The sequence below is a fragment of the Perca fluviatilis genome, chromosome 24 (assembly GCF_010015445.1).
Source record: "Perca fluviatilis chromosome 24, GENO_Pfluv_1.0, whole genome shotgun sequence".
NCBI lineage: Eukaryota > Metazoa > Chordata > Actinopteri > Perciformes > Percidae > Perca > Perca fluviatilis.
The window spans coordinates 20,816,795-20,836,406 of NC_053135.1; the positions used below are offsets into that span (position 1 = coordinate 20,816,795).

The 19,612-nt window shown below is 45.6% G+C and overlaps 1 protein-coding gene and 2 long non-coding RNA genes across 3 annotated transcripts in view; 1 reads left to right on the plus strand and 2 right to left on the minus strand.

The window, feature by feature from the left end:
* fmnl2b (formin-like 2b) overlaps positions 1 to 15,869 on the plus strand; it is a 30,397-nt gene extending 14,528 nt beyond the window's left edge. The window contains exons 13-28 of the mRNA XM_039793231.1: positions 943 to 1,044; positions 2,862 to 3,082; positions 4,801 to 4,955; positions 5,065 to 5,244; positions 5,718 to 5,735; positions 6,188 to 6,312; positions 7,938 to 8,140; positions 8,979 to 9,213; positions 9,434 to 9,502; positions 11,232 to 11,312; positions 11,414 to 11,543; positions 11,670 to 11,830; positions 12,224 to 12,325; positions 13,226 to 13,318; positions 14,259 to 14,385; positions 14,530 to 15,869. Coding sequence (XP_039649165.1) covers positions 943 to 1,044; positions 2,862 to 3,082; positions 4,801 to 4,955; positions 5,065 to 5,244; positions 5,718 to 5,735; positions 6,188 to 6,312; positions 7,938 to 8,140; positions 8,979 to 9,213; positions 9,434 to 9,502; positions 11,232 to 11,312; positions 11,414 to 11,543; positions 11,670 to 11,830; positions 12,224 to 12,325; positions 13,226 to 13,318; positions 14,259 to 14,385; positions 14,530 to 14,618 — 2,091 coding nt within the window. The 3' untranslated portion in view covers positions 14,619 to 15,869. The remainder of the gene's footprint in view (positions 1 to 942; positions 1,045 to 2,861; positions 3,083 to 4,800; positions 4,956 to 5,064; positions 5,245 to 5,717; positions 5,736 to 6,187; positions 6,313 to 7,937; positions 8,141 to 8,978; positions 9,214 to 9,433; positions 9,503 to 11,231; positions 11,313 to 11,413; positions 11,544 to 11,669; positions 11,831 to 12,223; positions 12,326 to 13,225; positions 13,319 to 14,258; positions 14,386 to 14,529) is intronic.
* On the minus strand, positions 4,940 to 8,021 carry LOC120554364. Its single transcript, XR_005638382.1, has 3 exons — positions 7,923 to 8,021; positions 6,168 to 6,306; positions 4,940 to 5,007 (listed from the first exon to the last, which is right to left on the minus strand). It is a non-coding gene; the product is annotated as an uncharacterized LOC120554364 (long non-coding RNA).
* Positions 8,040 to 19,612, minus strand: part of LOC120554363 — a 13,934-nt gene continuing 2,361 nt past the window's right edge. The window contains exons 2-4 of the long non-coding RNA XR_005638381.1: positions 19,442 to 19,526; positions 14,524 to 14,614; positions 8,040 to 8,155 (exon numbers count right to left, since the gene is read on the minus strand). This is a non-coding gene — a long non-coding RNA (uncharacterized LOC120554363). The remainder of the gene's footprint in view (positions 8,156 to 14,523; positions 14,615 to 19,441; positions 19,527 to 19,612) is intronic.

Genomic DNA, 19,612 nt, shown 5'->3' on the forward strand with positions numbered 1-19,612 from the left:
AGCATCTGCTTGACGATGCTGTCTCTCTCTCTCTTTGTGTACCTGTCTCTCTCTCTGACTGACCTGTCTATCTGACGGAACTGTCTCTCTCTGTGTACCTGTCTCTCTCTCTGACTGACCTGTCTCTATCTGATGGAACTGTCTCTCTCTGTGTACCTGTCTCTCTCTCTGTGTAAATGTCTCTTTCTGACGGAACTGTCTCTCTCTCTGTGTACCTGTCTCTCTCTCTGTGTAAATGTCTCTTTCTGACGGAACTGTCTCTCTCTCTGTGTACCTGTCTCTCTCTGACTGACCTTACTCTCTGACTGACCTCTCTCTCTCTCTCTCTCTCTCTCTGTGTAACGGTCTCTCTCTCTGACTGACCTGTCTCTCTCGGTGTACCTGTCTCTCTCTCTGACTGACCCATCTGTGTCTCAGATGCTGGACGTGGAGAATGAAGCGATGCTGAAAATCGTTAACCCTGTGTACCTGTCCCCCTTACTTAGCTGTCTGTCTGACCGGTCTCTTTGTTTAGCTGTCTGTCTGACCTGTCTCTTTGTTTAGCTGTCTGACCTGTCTCTCTGTTTAGCAGTCTGTCTGACCTGTCTCTCTGTGTACCTGTCTCTCTCACTGACCCGTCTGTCTCTCAGATGTCGGAGCGTCTGCTGGACATGGAGAACGAAGCAATGCTGAAGATTGTTAACCCTGTGTACCTGTATTGCTGTTTAGCTGTCTGTCTGACCTGACTGTCTGACCTGTCTCTCTGGTTAGCTGTCTGTCTGACCTGCCTCTCTGTGTACCTGTCTCTCTCTCTCACTGACCCGTCTATCTCTCATATGTCGGAGCGTCTGCTGGGCGTGGAGAATGAAGCGATGCTGAAGATCCTTAACCATGTGTACCTTTCTCTCTGATTAGCTGTCTGTCTGACCGGTCTTTCTCTCTGTGTACCTGTCTGTCTCTCAGATGTCGGAGCGTCTGCTGGACGTGGAGAATGAAGCGATGCTGAAGATCGTTGAGCTGGAGAAACAGCTGATGCAAACCAACAAGGAGCTGGACCACATCCGGGTCAGTCTGCCTGTAACTATGGAGACCAGACACATTTGGTCACCATGGAGACCAGACACTATCTATATACATCTATATATATTTCTAGATATCTCTAGATATATACACACGTACATATATATATACATACATACACACACACACACACACACACACACTACCGGTCAAAAGTTTTAGAACACCCCAATTTTTCCAGATTTTTATTGAAATTCATGCAGTTCAATGTCTTATTGTACTCTGAAATGAAAGAATAGAACAAATGGAAATTAAATATTCTTCAGAAAGTTCTTCCCAACTCTGTTGCAGAAGTTCCCATAAATGTGTGGCACTTGTAGGTTGCTTTGCTTTCTTTTTCTTTCTTCTTTTCTTTCTTCTTTTCTGTCCAGTTCATCCCAAACCAGCTCAATGGGGTTTAAGTCTGGGGACTGTGCTGGCCACTCCATCTGGTTCTTTTTTGCTAAGGTAGTTCTGGCATAGCTTGGACTTATGTTTTGGGTCATTATCTTGCTGTAGGATGAACCCCTGACCAACTAGGCGCATACCAGAGGGTGCTGCATGGCGCTACAAAATGCTGTGGTATTGCCGTTTTGGTTCAGGGTTCCTTTCACTCTGTACAAATCACCGACCCTGGATCCAGCAAAACAGCCCCAGACCATCATGCTTCCTCCTCCATGTTTGACAGTTGTTGTCACACACTGAGGAACCATCCTTTCGCCTACTCAACGGCGTACAAAAATCCTGCGTGATGAACCGAAGATTTCAAATTTTTTTTCATCTGTCCATAACCCCTTCTTCCAGTCTTCAGTAGTCCATTGACGATGTTTCTTGGCCCAGGCAAGCCTCTTTTTCTTATTTTGACGTCTTAGCAATGGCTTTCTTGCTGCAACTCAACCTATCAAAGCTGCAGCTCCAAGTCTTCTCTTTCCAGTTGAAACTGAGACTTCTTATTACGACCACTATTAAGCTGTGCTTGAAGCTGTTGTCCTGTGAGCCGCCTATCACGCAAGCTGTTGACTCTCAGAAACTTGTCTTCTGATTCTGTTGTGGCTTTGGGTCTGCCAGACCTCTTCCTGTCAGAGTTTCCCCCAGTTTCTAAGTGCCTTTTGACGGTGAAGAATACTGTACTCACTGACACCTTGACTTTCTTCGCAATTTCTCTGTAGGAAAGACCAACATTCTTAAGTGTTATGATGGTCTGTCTCTCTTCCATTGTTAATTGCCTTTTCCCGCCATTTTTATGGCAACACACTACTTTCTGGAGTACAATACTGTTCAAATAATGCTCACGAGAGTACGGTACCACAGTGTGTTCCAACTTTCAAAGCTTGATCAACCTCCATTGCTGCAGAACAGCTTTACATTGTTAAACCATTTCTTGTTCCCTGAAAAAGCCCTTTTTGTAAAATACTGAAATGTACATTATTCTTCAGTTTTGGGTAACCTTACTTTTCTGTTCACCACTTACCTTTGTACCATTTCAAGCTATTCACTGGACTTGAACTGCTAAAATTTCAATACAAAAGTAGTAACAGTAGTGTATGTGTAGTAACGAGTATCTCTGCAGGATGTGTAGTAAAGTATCAGAGTATTTGTGTAGTATGTGTAGTAGAGTAACAGAGTATCTGTGTAGTAAAGTATCAGAGTATTTGTAGTAAAGTACCAGAGTATCTCTGCAAGACGTGTATGCGAGCACCAGCTCCACGGTCCACATCCAGAGGAGGGTTAGGGTTAGGGTAGTTATGAGTACCAGAGTATATGTGTAGTATCTGTATAGTATCTGTGTAGTATATGTGTAGTAATGAGTAGTATTTGTACAGGATGTGTATGCGAGTACTAACTCCACGGTCCACACCCTGAGGAGGATGGTTCGGGAGAAGGACCAGACCATCCGGCGCCAGACCCGTCTGGAGCGCCAGGCCCAGGAAGCCCAGCAGGCCGGAGGACCTGGAGCCCCCCAACCACCCAGAGGGGAGGGGGATGGGGGGGTGGGGGAGTCTGCCTCACCCTCCCCCCCTCCCTGCCCCAACCTGTCCCCCAGGTGAGACACAGTACTGCTAGTCTAGTGGTCTCAGGACCCTTTACAGATAGTCTAGTGGTCTCAGGACCCTTTACAAGTAGTCTAGTGACCTCAGGACCCTTTACAAGTAGTCTAGTGACCTCAGGACCCTTTACAGGCAGTCTAGTGGTCTCAGGACCCTTTACAGGTAGTCTAGTGGTCTCAGGACTAGGGGAGGGCGATATGGACAAAAAATAATATCTCGATATTTTTTCAGATTTTGACGATAACGATAATTAGACGATATCCTTTAAAAATGTGTTTTTAAAAGTCCAAGTTACTTAATCACTGATGATGATAATGGGCACAATGTTGAATGAAAACAGTTCTTATTTATTTTCTTTAAATTTAAGTATTCAAGTAAAAACAATTAAAAGACAAAATACTAATACTATACTAATTGAACTAGTATAGGAACATTGAACTCTGAGTACACATTCAGTTGTTCACCTCTGCTGTAATGTAAATTGTGCAGCATACAAGCAAGATGAAATCATAACAAACAAAGGGCTCTGTTCTGTAACATATTGCACACAACCACGTCCTTATTGGAAGCAGTCCTGGAAATGGGACAGGGCAGGGTCAGACCAGGTCCTGGAGCTGGGACAGGGCAGTGTCAGGCCACTTTTTGATAGTCCTACTTGGCTGTATAGTCCTTCTGACCGGGATTTATGCTGGGATCAGGAGTAGTTTATGTGACCTGACTGGCCCAGGTGAGGGAGAGGAGCAGTTCTGTGTGCTATGTTAGAGTATACATGGTCTAGTGTGTTCTTCCCTCTAGTAACATAATCTACATGCTGGAAAAAAGCTGGGGAGTACAGACTTTAAGGACGCCTTTTAAAAGTCCCCTCCAGGTGATCGCGCTGCAGTTTGTTCACTATGGTTAGCAGTGAGCCAAACTTGTGCTAACGTTAGCATCAGGGGCTACGTAGACGGCAGTGTGCTGTTTTCGTGGTAAATAAAATGGCTTGTATATACCAACAGGGCTCCAGGTCAGGTGAGCTGTGCTGGGCAACGATCCTGCGGTCGGTACTCCATTCATTCTGCACAAAAATGCAGTCCTCCGCTCCGCCTCTGGAATTATTTTCTTATCCTGCCGGTAGCTAGCTAGCTTGGCGTGCTAGCGTCGACAACAACCTGGAGCGGCCGGTCTGGCTATGTCCTCAGGGATGTTATGAGCCCCCTGGAAGGCTCTCGTAATGGCTGTACTGTATCATAGTACCCTTTACAAGGACCCTTTACAGAGAGTCTAGTGGTCTCAGGACCCTTTACAGATAGTCTAGTGGTATCAGGACCCTTTACAGATAGTCTAGTGATCTCAGGACCCTTTACAGATAGTCTAGTGGTCTCAGGACCCTTTACAGATAGTCTAGTGGTCTCAGGATCCTTTACAGATAGAGTAGGTCTAGAACACGTTAGGATTTACAAAGTCCCAACAATAGCATTTGGTAACTTTAAACTGACTTTTTAGCAGCGTTGAGTCTTCTATTTCGGGGTCAGAAACCACTGCAGGGCAGTTAAAACCTACGGAGCATGTGCAGACGAGTAAACATGGAGGAATCCCCCGGTTACTAACGGAGTTATCTAGCTCGGAGACCTCTGATTTTAGAAACCGGTGGCAGCCGTTTCCATTGCAGCGGCGAAGGAAACTGGATCATCTGGGTTTGATAATGAGTGCTAATTAATGTTGCTTACCTCAGTCCAGAGACCGTAGCCTATCACGGCATGGGACCAGGGATGGGCGGGGCTCCAGAGACCGTAGCCTATCACAGCATGGGACCAGGGATGGGCGGGGCTCCAGGGATGCCGCCGCCCCCCCCCCCTCCCCCTCCTCCGCCACCGATGCCAGGCACAGGTGAGCGTCAGCTCCACCAATCACAGCGCTGATATAGATCACCTGATCAACTCTGTTAACATTAAAACAACACTGACCACTTCATTTCTTCTTCTCTTCTTCTTTATAGAGTCATTCCCTGGCCCTCCGCCCATGGCTCCTCCCCCTCCTCCCCCCCCTCCTCCCCCTCCCTGTCGGACCAACGCCCACTCCTCCACCCTCCCCATGCCCCCCCCTCCCCCTCCTGTAGCCCCACCCCTCCCAGGCTCGGGGGGGTCGCCCACCGTCATCTTTAACTCCGGACTCGCAGGTAACCACCCGACTGCAGGCTGTCAACGATACCTTCACTGACCATAATATAAATGATGCCTTCACTGGCTGTATTTTAAATGATGCCTTCACAGGCTGTAGTTTAAACGATGCCTTCACAGACTGCAGTTTAAACGATGCCTTCACAGGCTGCAGTTTAAACGATGCCTTCACAGGCTGCAGTTTAAACGATGCCTTCACAGGCTGCAGTTTAAACGATGCCTTCACAGGCTGTAGGAAACATTTCTTTCTGATAAAAATATTATATTTACACCGTGACGAGGCATTTTGTTGAGATAAATAGATCAGTTAAATGTTTTCAAACCTTCCCCGTTTACGGATTAACGATAAACAAACATCAAGGCCCACAATGCAGTTCACCCAAACCTTCTAGCCAATCAGAATCCAGAAGTGTCCAGATGGTAAATATGAACTATAATCTGATGCTTGTGTTTCTCTGTTCTGCTGACAGAGGGCCCTCTCAATTATTCTGTAAGTTCACTACAATCCTTACACATTTAAACATACCATCATCCCTGCTCACCTGTCTCCCTGCTCACCTGTCTCCCTGTCCACCTGCTTACCTGTCTGTCTCCCTCCCCACCTGTTTCCCTGTTCACCTGTCTCCTTGCTCACCTGTCTGTCTCCCTGCTTACCTCTCTCCCTGTTCGCCTGTCTCCCTGCTTAGCTGTGTCTCCCTGGTTACCTGTCACCCTGCCCACCTCTCTCCCTGTTCACCTGTCTCCCTACCCACCTGTTTCCCTATTTACCTGTCTCCTTGCTCACCTGTCTGTCTCCCTGCTTACCTCTCTCCCTGTTCGCCTGTCTCCCTGCTTACCTGTGTCTCCCTGTTCACCTGTCTCCCTGTTCACCTGTCTGTCTCCCTGACCACCTGTCTCCCTGTCCACCTGTCTCCCTGCTCACCTGTCTGTCTCTCTGTGCAGCGGTGAAGATAAAGAAGCCAATCCAGACGAAGTTCCGGATGCCGGTGTTGAACTGGGTCGCTCTGAAGCCGAGTCAGATCAACGGGACCGTCTTTAACGACATCGACGACGAGGCTATCCTGCAGGTGAGACAGAGACACGGAGAGACAGACACAGAGAGACAGAGAGAGTGACAAAGAGACACACAGACATACACACAGAGACAGACAGACAGACACACAGACACAGAGAGACAGACACAGAGACACAGAGAGACAGACAGAGAGACACAGACAGACACACAGAGAGACAGACAGACACACAGAGAGACAGACAGACACACACACAGACACAGAGACACACAGAGAGAAAGACAGACACAGAGAGACAGACACAGAGAAACACAGAGAGACACGCAAACAGACACACAGAGAGACAGACAGACAGACACACAGAAACAGAGAGACAGACAGACAGACACACAGACACAGAGAGACAGACACAGAGACACACAGAGAGACAGACAGAGAGACACAGACAGACACAGAGAGACAGACAGAGACACCAATAGACAGACACACAAACACAGAGGGACAGACACAGAGACACAGAGACAGACACAGAGACACATGGAGAGACAGACAAAGACATGGAGAGACAGACACAGAGACACACAGAGACAGACACAGAGACACAGAGAGACAGACACACAGAGAGACAGACACAGAGACACACAGAGAGACAGACAGAGAGACAGACACAGAGACACACAGAGAGACAGACACAGAGAGACAGACACAGAGAGACACAGAGAGCCAGACAAAGAGACAGACACAGAGACAGACAGACAAAGACACGGAGAGACAGACACAGAGAGCGAGACAGAGACACGGAGAGACAGACACAGAGAGACAGAGAGACAGACAGAGAGACAGACACAGAGACACACAGAGAGACAGGCAGAGAGACAGACACAGAGACACACAGAGAGACAGACACAGAGAGACAGACACAGAGACACACAGAGAGACAGACACAGAGAGACACAGAGAGCCAGACAAAGAGACAGACACAGAGACACACAGAGAGACAGACAAAGACACGGAGAGACAGACACAGAGAGCCAGACAGACACAGAGAGACAGACACAGAGACACACAGAGAGACAGACACAGAGAGACACATAGACGCCCAGAGCACAGAAGACACAGAGACAGAACACAAAGAGAGAGACAAAGAGAGAACACGAGAGAGACAGAGACACATAGGTAAACAGACACGAGAGACACACAGGAGAGAGACAGACAATACAGACAGACAGAGAAACGTGAGCAGACAGAACCCAGAGAGAGAGAAAACAGAGAGACAGACACAGAGACACACGGAGAGACAGACAGAGACACACATAGAGACAGACACAGAGAGACACATGGAGAGACACACAGAGAGACAGACAGAGAGACAGAGATATGGAGACACAGAGACACTTTAACTACCCGTCTGTCTCTCTGTACCCGTCTGTCTCCCAGGATCCGTCTCTCTGTACCTGTCGGTCTCTCTGTATCTGTCTGTCTCCCAGGATCTGAACGTAGAGGAGTCTGTTTAACTACATTTCTGTCTCTCTGTACCTGTCTGTCTCCCAGGATCTGAACGTGGAAGAGTCTGTTTAACTACCTGTCTGTCTCTCTGTAGCTGTCTGTCTCCCAGGATCTGAACGTAGAGGAGTCTGTTTAACTACCTTTCTGTCTCTCCTTACCTGTCTGTCTCCCAGGATCTGAACGTGGAGGAGTTTGAGGAGATGTTTAAGACAAAGGCTCAGGGTCCTGCGGTGGACCTGACTCTGTCCCGACAGAAACTCCCTCAGAAAGCTCCATCCAAAGTGTCTCTGCTGGACGCCAACCGGTCCAAAAACCTGGCCATCACTCTGAGGAAGGCCGGCCAGGGGTCAGAGGTCATCTGCCGCGCCATCAACACGTAGGTCCCCCGGTACTACGAGAACAACACAAGAGCAATAACGTAGCTTCATCAGTAACATCTGAAGCTCTCTATTTAAACTCTGCAGTATAATGACTTCCAGTAACAGTAAGACCAGTACAAGCAGTATAATGTCTGCTAGTAACAGTAAGACCAGTAAAAGCTTTATTTATTTGAACCGTTTCCCCTGTTTCCTCTGTTTCCCCTGTGTTTCCTCTGTGTCTCCTGTGTCTCCCCTGCATTTCCCCTGTGTCTCCTCTGCGTTTCCCGTGTTTCCCCTTTGTTTCCCGTGTCTCCTCTGCGTTTCCCGTCTCCTCTGCGTTTCCCCTGTGTTTCCTCTGCGTTTCCCCTGTGTCTCCTCTGTTTTCCCTACGTTTCCTCTGCGTTTCCCCTATGTCTCCTTTGTCTCCCCTGTGTTTTCCCTGTGTTTCCCCTCTGTCTCCCGTGTTGCCCGTGTCGCCCCTGTGTTGCCCCTGTGTTTCCTCTGTGTTTCCTCTGTGTCTCCTGTGTCTCCTCTGCATTTCCCCTGTGTCTCCTCTGCATTTCCCCTGTGTTTCCCGTGTCTCCTCTGCGTTTCCCGTCTCCTCTGCGTTTCCCCTGTGTTTCCTCTGCCTTTCCCCTGTGTCTCCTCTGTTTCCCCTACGTTTCCTCTGCGTTTCCCCTATGTCTCCTTTGTCTCCCCTGTGTTTTCCCTGTGTTTCCCCTCTGTCTCCCCTGTGTTGCCCCTGTGTCGCCCCTGTGTTGCCCCTGTGTTTCCTCTGTGTTTCCCCTGTGTTTTCCCTGTGTTTTCCCTGTGTTTTCCCTGTGTTTCACCTGTGTCTCCCCTGTGTTTGTGCAGCTTTGACTTGCGGTCGGTCCGGGTTGACTTCGTGGAGTGTCTGATGCGTTTCCTGCCGACGGAGGCCGAGGTGAAGCTTCTACGGCAATACGAGAGAGACAGAAAACCTGTGGAGGCTCTGAGCGACGAGGACCGCTTCATGATGCAGTTCAGCCGCATCGAACGCCTCAACCAGCGCATGACCATCATGACCTTCATGGGAAACTTCTCCGACAACGTTCAGATGCTAACCCCGGTAAGAGACAGACAGGTAGAGAGACAGACAGGCAGAGAGCTCAGCTCCGCCCAAGACAACTGTGATTGGTTTATAGAAATGCAAAAAACACAGAGCGTTTCTCTCCAATCCCAGAATGCATCTGTGCTGTAACAGACCTCACAGGTAGATGTGACCTGTCTGTGGTGTAACAGACCTCACAGGTAGATGTGACCTGTCTCTCTGTTGTGTTTCCTCGTAGCAACTCCACGCCATCATAGCTGCTTCAGTTTCTATCAAATCTTCTCAGAAGCTGAAGAAGATCCTGGAGGTTAGTCTGCATTTAATCATTAACACACATAAGAATATCATCTGTGTATATATACACACACACACACACACACACAGAGTACAGGCCAAAAGTTTGGACACACCTCATTCAATGTGTTTTCTTTATTTTCATGACTATTTACATTGTAGATTCTCACTGAAGGCATCAAAACTGAATGAACACATATGGAATTATGTACTTAACAAAAAAGTGTGAAATATGTGTGAATATTTTAGATTCCTCAAAGTAGCCACCCTTTGCTTTTTTTGATAGTGCTGTAAACCCTTGGTGTTTTCTCAATGAGCTTCATGAGGTAGTCATTTGAAATGGTTTTCACTTCACAGGTGTGCCTTGTCAGGGTTAATTAGTGGAATTTTTTCCCTTATTAATGGGGTTGGGACCATCAGTTGTGTTGTGCAGAAGTCAGGTTGATACACAGCCAACAGCCCTATTGGACAACTGTTAGAATTCATATTATGGCAAGAACCAATCAGCTAAGTGAAGAGAAACAAGTGGCCATCATTACTTTAACAAATGAAGGTCAGTCAATCCGGAAAATTGCAAAAACTTTGAATGCGTCCCCAAGTGCAGTTGCAAAAACCATAAAGCGCTACAACAAAACTGGCTCACATGAGGACCACCACAGGAAAGGAAGACCAAGATTCACCTCTGCTGCTGAGGATAAGTTCATCCGAGTCACCAGCCTCAGAAATCGCAAGTTAACAGCAGCTCAGATTAGAGACCAGATGAATGCCACACAGTTCTAGCAGCAGACACATCTCTAGAACAACTGTTAAGAGGAGACAATCAGGCCCTCATGGTCAAGTAGCTGCTAGGAAACCACTGCTAAGGAGAGGCAACAAGCAGAAGAGATTAGTTTGGGCCAAGAAACTCAAGGAATGGACATTAGACCAGTGGAAATCTGTGCTTTGGTCTGATGAGTCAAAATTTGAGATCTTTGGTTCCAACCGCCGTGTCTTTGTGCGATGCAGAAAAGGTGAACGGATGGATTCTACATGCCTGGTTCCCACCGTGAAGCATGGAGGAGGAGGTGTGATGGTGTGGTGACACTGTTGGGGATTTATTCAAAATTGAAGGCATACTGAACCAGCATGGGTACCACAGCCTGCAGCGACATGCCATCCCATCCAGTTTGCGTTTAGTTGGACCATCATTTATTTTTCAACAGGACAATGACCCCAAACACACCTCCAGGCTGTGTAAGGGCTATTTGACCAAGAAGGAGAGTGATGGAGTGCTGCGCCAGATGACCTCCACAGTCACCGGACCTGAACCCAATCGAGATGGTTTGGGGTGAGCTGGACCGCAGAGTGAAGGCAAAAGGGCCAACAAGTGCTAAGCATCTCTGGGAACTCCTTCAAGACTGTTGGAAAACCATTTCAGGTGACTACCTCTTGAAGCTCATCAAGAGAATGCCAAGAGTGTGCAAAGCAGTAATCAGAGTAAAGGGTGGCTACTTTGAAGAAACTAAAATATGACATGTTTTCAGTTATTTCACACTTTTTTGTTAAGTACATAATTCCATATGTGTTCATTCATAGTGTTGATGCCTTCAGTGAGAATCTACAATGTAAATAGTCACGAAAATAAAGGAAACGCATTGAATGAGAAGGTGTGTCCAAACTTTTGGCCTGTACTGTATATATACATACTTTCATAAAATGGGAGAGTTTAAGTGACATTACACCTGTCCCTGTTGTTTCTGTAGATCATCTTGGCTCTGGGGAACTACATGAACAGCAGTAAGAGAGGAGCAGTGTACGGATTCAAACTGCAGAGTTTAGACCTGGTAACACACACACAGACGCACAGACACAAACACACACATGCACACACATGGAGACACACACACACACACACAAAGAGTGTAAATGTGTTTTTGTGTTCCAGCTGCTGGACACTAAGTCGACAGACCGAACGCAGACGCTGCTCCATTACATCTCCAACGTGGTGAGAGAGAAATATCCGGCCAAGGCTCTGTTCTACAACGAGCTGCACTATGTCGACAAGGCGGCCGCAGGTCAGTCTGTCAGCCAATCAGAGCCCGCTCTGTCCTCGCCTGGAGAAAACCTTGAATTAAACAGGCCTGGCCGGCCAATCCGAGTGCAGCTCACACACACACCTGTCTGTGTCTGTGTCCCCCCAGTGAGTCTGGAGAATGTGCTGTGTGATGTGAAGGAGCTGCAGCGCGGCATGGAGTTAACCTGGAGGGAGTTCAGCGTTCTTCACAACGCCACGCTCAAAGACTTCATCAGCAGACACGAGTCACGACTCAGCAAACTGCAGGAAGACGCACGCATCGCTCAGGTGACTCAGCACACACACACACACAGACACAAAGAGACAGACACAGACACAAAGAGACACAGACAGACACACAGACAGACAGACAGAGACACAAGCACACACACAGAGACACAAGCACACAGACAGAAAGAGACACACACAGACAGACACACAGACAGAGACACAAGCACACAGACACAAAGAGAGACACACAGACACAAAGAGACACACACACAGACACAGAGACACAAAAGCACACAGACACAAAGAGACACACACACAAGCACACAGACACAAAGAGACACACACATACAGACAGACACACAAGCACACAGACACAAAGACACACACACAGGCAGAGGGTTCCTGTTGTAACTTGTGTGCCGATATTTAACCTGTTTGTATTTACTTCAGGACGCATTTGAAGACGTGGTGAAATTTTTTGGCGAGAGCTCCAAGACGATGCCCCCGTCCGTCTTCTTCCCGATCTTCGTCCGTTTCATTAAAGCCTACAGGGTGAGTAAACTCTAACTCACAGGGTGAGTAAACCCTAACCCCCTAACCCACAGGGTGAGTATACCCTAACCCCTAACCCCCCTTATAATGTCTCAGACTAGAACACGGTACCTTTGATGTTTATGTCTCAGACTAGAACAAGGTACCTTTGATGTAATGTCTCAGACTAGAACACGGTACCTTTGATGTTTATGTCTCAGACTAGAACACGGTACCTTTGATGTTTATAATGTCTCAGACTAGAACACAGTAGCTTTGATGTTATTAATGTCTCAGACTAGAACACAGTATCTTTGATGTAATGTCTCAGACTAGAACACGGTACCTTTGATGTTTATGTCTCAGACTAGAACACGGTACCTTTGATGTTTATGTCTCAGACTAGAACACGGTACCTTTGATGTAATGTCTCAGACTAGAACACGGTATCTTTGATGTTTATAATGTCTTAGACTAGAACACGGTACCGTTGATTTTATTAATGTCTCAGACTAGAACACAGTACCTTTGATGTTTATGATGTCTCAGACTAGAACACAGTAGCTTTTGTTATTGTCTCAGACTAGAACACGGTACCTTTGATGTTTATGTCTCTCAGACTAGAACACGGTACCTTTGATGTAATGTCTCAGACTAGAACACGTTACCTTTGATGTTATTAATGTCTCTCAGACTAGAACACAGTATCTTTGATGTAATGTCTCAGACTAGAACACGGTACCTTTGATGTTTATGTCTCAGACTAGAACACAGTACCTTTGATGTTATTAATGTCTCAGACTAGAACACAGTACCTTTGATGTTATTGTGTGTTTGTGTATTTAATATGTGTTTAATGTATATTTAATGTGTATTTAATGTGTTTAATGTGTATTTAACGTGTACTTAACATGTGTGTAGCTGGCGGAGGAGGAGAATGAGCAGAGGAGGCGTCAGGAACAAATGTTGTTGGAGAAACTGGAACAGGAGGACGAGGACCAGGAGGAGACCAAGGTCAGACTGGGACCTATGACCTTCAGGGGTTTAGTTCTGTTGGGACCTATGACCTTTACTTTAGTTCTGTTTGGACCTATGACCTTAAGGGGTTTAGTTCTGTTGGGACCTGTGACCTTCAGGAGTTTAGTTCTGTTGGGACCTATGACCTTTAGGGGTTTAGTTCTGTTGGGACCTATGACCTTTAGGGGTTTAGTTCTGTTGGGACCTATGACCTTCAGGAGTTTAGTTCTGTTGGGACCTATGACCTTTAGTTTAGTTCTGTTGGGACCTATGACCTTCAGGAGTTTAGTTCTGTTGGGACCTGTGACCTTCAGGAGTTTAGTTCTGTTGGGACCTATGACCTTTAGTTTAGTTCTGTTGGGACCTATGACCTTTAGTTTAGTTCTGTTGGGACCTATGACCTTCAGGGGTTTAGTTCTGTTGGGACCTATGACCTTCAGGAGTTTAGTTCTGTTGGGACCTGTGACCTTCAGGAGTTTAGTTCTGTTGGGACCTATGACCTTCAGGAGTTTAGTTCTGTTGGGACCTATGACCTTTAGTTTAGTTCTGTTGGGACCTATGACCTTCAGGGGTTTAGTTCTGTTGGGACCTATGACCTTCAGGAGTTTAGTTCTGTTGGGACCTGTGACCTTCAGGAGTTTAGTTCTGTTGGGACCTATGACCTTCAGGAGTTTAGTTCTGTTGGGACCTATGACCTTCAGGAGTTTAGTTCTGTTGGGACCTATGACCTATGACCTTCAGGAGTTTAGTTCTGTTGGGACCTATGACCTTCAGGAGTTTAGTTCTGTTGGGACCTATGACCTTTAGTTTGGTTCTGTTGTTTATTTACCTATTTAAAGTATAGAGCACTGTTCAACATTTCTGTCACCTGTTGTGAGATTTGAAAGTGATATCTGAGGTCCTAACATTGCCCCCCCCCGTCCCCCGTCCCCCCCAGTCTCCCTCCCATAGGGGGGGGAAGCGACAGCAGCAGGAGTTGCTCTCAGAGCTCAGACGACGACAGGGAAAAGACAGCCGCCATGTTTACGAAGGAAAAGACGGCGCCATTGAGGACATCATCACAGGTAAACACGCACATAAAACCTGCTGTCTCCTGTCTGTCTCCCGTCTGTCTCCCATCTGTCGCCTGACTGTCCCCTGACTGTCCCCTGACTGTCTCCCGTCTGTCTCCCATCTGTCTTCTGATTGGTTCTCTCTCTCACCTGCAGCTCTGAAGACCGTCCCCTTCACCGCCCGATCGGCAAAACGCAGCTCTCGCTTCTTCTGTGACCCCGCCCACTCCGAGGAGCATTACTAAGAGAGACATCGGAGACAGACATTACGTCAGAAAGACATTTCTTCTGAGAAAGACAGAGATCAGACAGAGACATCGGAGAGAGAGAGGGCCTGAAACCAACACCGACTACGGGCCAATGGCGTGGGAAACTGACCTCTAGCTGCCCCAATGTGTCGGCACATAACCGCCAACAAGCACGCAACAAAAAGAGAAGAAGAGGATTCAGAGAAACCTAAAAAGAAGACCTTTTAATACCAAGAGGACAGTTGGAGACATCACCGAGGTTTCCTGCACTTACATGTACTGTTAACAAGTTCAAATGCTCATGCATTTCCTGTATTTCACCTTGATGAGGAGTCAACATTGGCTGGTGGCCCAAATATTCCCCTCAGCCCAGATCAGGAGAGAGAGACACTTCATCAGAGAGAGAGACAGTTTCTCTGTCAGCATGTTTGACGAGTTTTCTTTAGCTGGCCACGCCCACTTCCAATCGTCGGGATCAATTAGCACTTTGAACATTTCTGATGGATATGATTAATGTTTTCTTGTTATTTTATTGCTCAGTTTGTGCACAGAGAAGGTTCCCAGACACCACTGACCTCTGGGAAATGTTCCAACCAAACCAACCTCCAGTCAAGAATTAGGCAATTTTAGGGTCTTTCACATCTGCTTTGGTTAGTTTGGGTTGAAGCTGGAGACAGACGCCCGCAAAGCAGAGCCTAAAGGGCCGTCCATACTGAGAACCATAATAGATAACCATGACTGTAACCGTGACTGTAACCGCGACTGTAAACGCGACTGTAACCATGACTATAACGGTGTCTACACTGCTAAACGATAACGTTCTGTAAACAGCGACGAACCAGCCGGTAATTAAACATAACGTTATACAGCAGGAGCTGCAGCATAGAATTAGAGAAATGTCTGTAGTAATATCTTACATATATGTGGATTTAAACACACTTTATGAACATTAAAGGCTGTCGTGGGTTTGTGGGCCCCAGAAAACAGCGGAGCCCAGCACTGCAGAGAGATGGATTCTGATTGGCTGTCAGTGTCTCTCTCCACCAGGTAATATTGTAAACTCAGATGGATTCTGATTGGCTGTCAGTGTTTCTATCGATCACATCTGAAAGTGATCCAATGATATCGTTCTCTGCTGTCGATGATATAGTTGTGGAATGGTCTCCACCGTCCAGCAGAGTCAGAACGTTGTTTTAAACTATATATACATATACACACACACACACACACACACACACACACACACACACACACACACACCACACAAAAAACACACATACATATATATATACACATATATATATATATATATATATATATATATACACATACATATATATATATATATATATATATATATATATATATATATATATATATATATATATACATACATACATACATACATACATACATATATATATATATACATACATATATATACATACATACATACATACATACATACATATATATATATATATATATATATATATATATACTGTGTAGTTATGGTTATATAGTTAAGGTTATGGTTATAGTTGAGGTTCTCGGTGTGGATGGCCCTTTACAGTTGGATTTTTCTCCGTGTGAAACCAAACCAAACTGAGTTTACAAACTCATCAGCTGATTCAGGCCAGAGCAAACGATCTACAGGAGGGAAAACTCTCTAAAGTATTAACAGCAGACCCAGAGTCCTGTCTGTGGTTCTGGTTCTGGAGGTCTGTGGTCCTGGGTTCCTTGGGTCTGTGGTTCTAACTGGATCTTGTACAGGGTTCTACTTCCTTCACTACATTGTGTTCTACTGTATATTTATGAGCCTTACCAGAGCCGCCGATACGCAGAGTCTGGCCCCTTTTACACATTAACAACAGGAAACACTGTTAGCATTAGCATTAGCATTCACAAACTAAAGTTAACTCACATTACCAACAGGAAACACTGTTAGTGTTAGCATTAGCATTCACAAACTAAAGTTAACTCACATTAACAAACAGGAAATACTGTTAGCGTTAGCATTAGCATTCACAAACTAAAGTTAACTCACATTACCAAACAGGAAACAGTGTTAGCGTTAGCATTCACAAACTAGACGTGTCTGAATCTTTGCCAAACTCTGGTTATCTGTGACTCTGGCTCCACCAATCACCTTCCTAAAACTGACCCTTCCTTTCTCAAGTCCTGCTGTTAGCCTGTTAGCATGTTAGCTAGCACCGACCAGAGCCACACAGGCAGAAACTTTAAAAATCTGTCTCAAACATGTCTATCCAAAAAACATAACTTTAGTATTTTAATGCAGAAACCTCACGCTACAAAAAGGTCGACATATTGCGGTGTTGTTGTGTTTTTAAGGAGACCTCTTATATTCTGTATTCTAGAACGTGTTTACATGCTTTAAAACTCTTCATGTTTCTCATAAAGTCTGTCTGAATATATATTGGATCCCCTAATGTTGGAGCGCTGTCTCTTTAAGAAGCTCTGATTGGTCAGTGTTACCGCAGCCAAGGCTGTTGGCGAGAGTACATGGCGGGAAAACTCACAGATAAAAGCTTCTAAACCCCAAAACTAGCCAAACAGACATGTTCTAGCAGCAATGTGAACAAGAAAACATTACCAGCCAAGATTACGCAGCTTTCCGTAGCATTAGCATTTAGCTACTTGTGACAATGTAAACACTGCAGTAATAGCCTAAAAAAACGGTTCATAGAAACTGAAACGGCGTGGAAATAACCGATAAAAGTGGAGCGTTCAGGACAGTGGGAAATCTGAAAGTTTAAGCTCACAGGGATTTCTCTGAAATACCTTTACGATTCATTTGAAGCTTTGGCCACATTTAAAAGGTGCACTATGAGTTCCTGCATGGTTTCAGCAAGATTTCATTTTTGTCTCAAATGGTAGTCATCTCTCCTTGATCTGCTAGCTGCCTGGCCCCTTAACACACCATGAACACACCGTGAACACACCATGAACATACCGTGAAAAAGCCCGGTCTCAGGAGACAACACAGGGCTCGTAAACCTCAGACAAACACTACGGGCACAGGCTGGGCACTGAAATACAAGCCAATCACTGACAAGATGGTTGGGGAGGGGGTGGGGCTTAGTGACAGTTAGGGCCATTTTACAGTTCGATGCCAGGACTCTCAGAGTGACTGGCACGACGGCACTCGCCAGCTGGGCTGCGGTTACTGTAAAACAGCCATTAGCCTCCACTAAAAGTTCTGTTGTTGCTGCTGACAGACTCCGATTATTATTCTAAGGTTCTGACAACATTATGGAAAGATCTGAGGAAAGTATTTTAGTTATGATGATTTTACATTCATTCAGCTTAGGTGGTGCATTTTAATATCTGTTAATCTATCGCAGGTAACATCATTATCAGGGTATCCAACCACGTTATTGCACAAACTTACTGGGTTAAGATGAGTTTTTTTATGGTGAATGAAAGGCTCGATCCCACCAAGAAGCTCATCCAATCAGATCACAGCACTGACGTCAATGTTGCTGCCAGTTCTGCCGTTGTTTGCGCTCGCCAGGCCGGCTGTGGCGAGTATACTGTACGTTTAAGTCACTTAGTCATGACAGTTACGGAAACATGGGGGTCAACAGAAGTGACGTCATGCAGGAACTCATAGTGCACCTGTAATGTGAACATCTGACATTGCAGCATCATAGATATGACAGAAATACAGAGGAAGCATAATAGGTCTCCTTTAAAACGTGCTGCCCGCGAGGGCCGCTGTAGCAGAAACACAACAACACGCTGAAAGCCTCCGATTCTTCCTAAACGTTGGTAGCGGTGAGCACTGCAGTTTATACACCGAACTAATCCGTCATTTAGCCCCGAAGAAAATCTACTTTAAAGTAGTTTACTCATGTTTTTTGACTGTTATGACTCGCTGTCAAACTGGATAATATAAGAAAGTTCTGTGGCGTTTATACAGTTTTACCTGAACCAGAACCACAACCAACCCATCCATACAGGGACAAAGGTATACAGCTCTTAAAACATAGTCAAATATATACATAGTTATTAACACACTGGTATCAGATCAGTACTCTGTATCAGGAAGGTAAAACTGGTATCGGAACATCTCTATAACAACAGACCCTTACCCTTAAAGGTCCAATAACATGGTGCTCTTTGGATGCTTTTACATAGACCTTAGTGGTCCCCTAATACTGCATCTGAAGTCTCTTTTATATAGGCCTTATACAGACTGTATCTGAAAAAAATCTGATATCTGATAAAAGAGACTTCAGATACAGTATTAGGGGACCACTAAGGCCTATATAAAAGAGACTTCAGATACAGTATTAGGGGACCACTAAGGCCTATATAAAAGAGACTTCAGATACAGTATTAGGGGACCACTAAGGTCTATATAAAAGAGACTTCAGATACAGTATTAGGGGACCACTAAGGTCTATATAAAAGAGACTTCAGATACAGTATTAGGGGACCACTAAGGCCTATATAAAAGAGACTTCAGATACATTATTAGAGGACCACTAAGGTCTACATAAAAGAGACTTCAGATACAGTATTAGGGGACCACTAAGGCCTATATAAAAGAGACTTCAGATACAGTATTAGAGGACCACTAAGGTCTATATAAGAGAGACTTCAGATACAGTATTAGGGGACCACTAAGGCCTACATAAAAGAGACTTCAGATACAGTATTAGGGGACCACTAAGGCCTATATAAAAGCATCATGTCATAGGACCTTTAACACGTTACAGGTAACATCTCTAGAACAACAGACCCTAACCTTTAAACATGGTACAGGTGTAAGAAGACTTTCAGGATAAACTGACCCGAATCAGGAGTTATTGATGTTTAACATGAAGATGTAACGTCAGACTGCTGGTGAGGCTCTGAACAGGACACACCTGGACACACCTGTAAAACATGGAGACACCTGTAAAACATGGACACACCTGGACACACCTGTAAAACATGGACACACCTGTAAAACATGGACACAC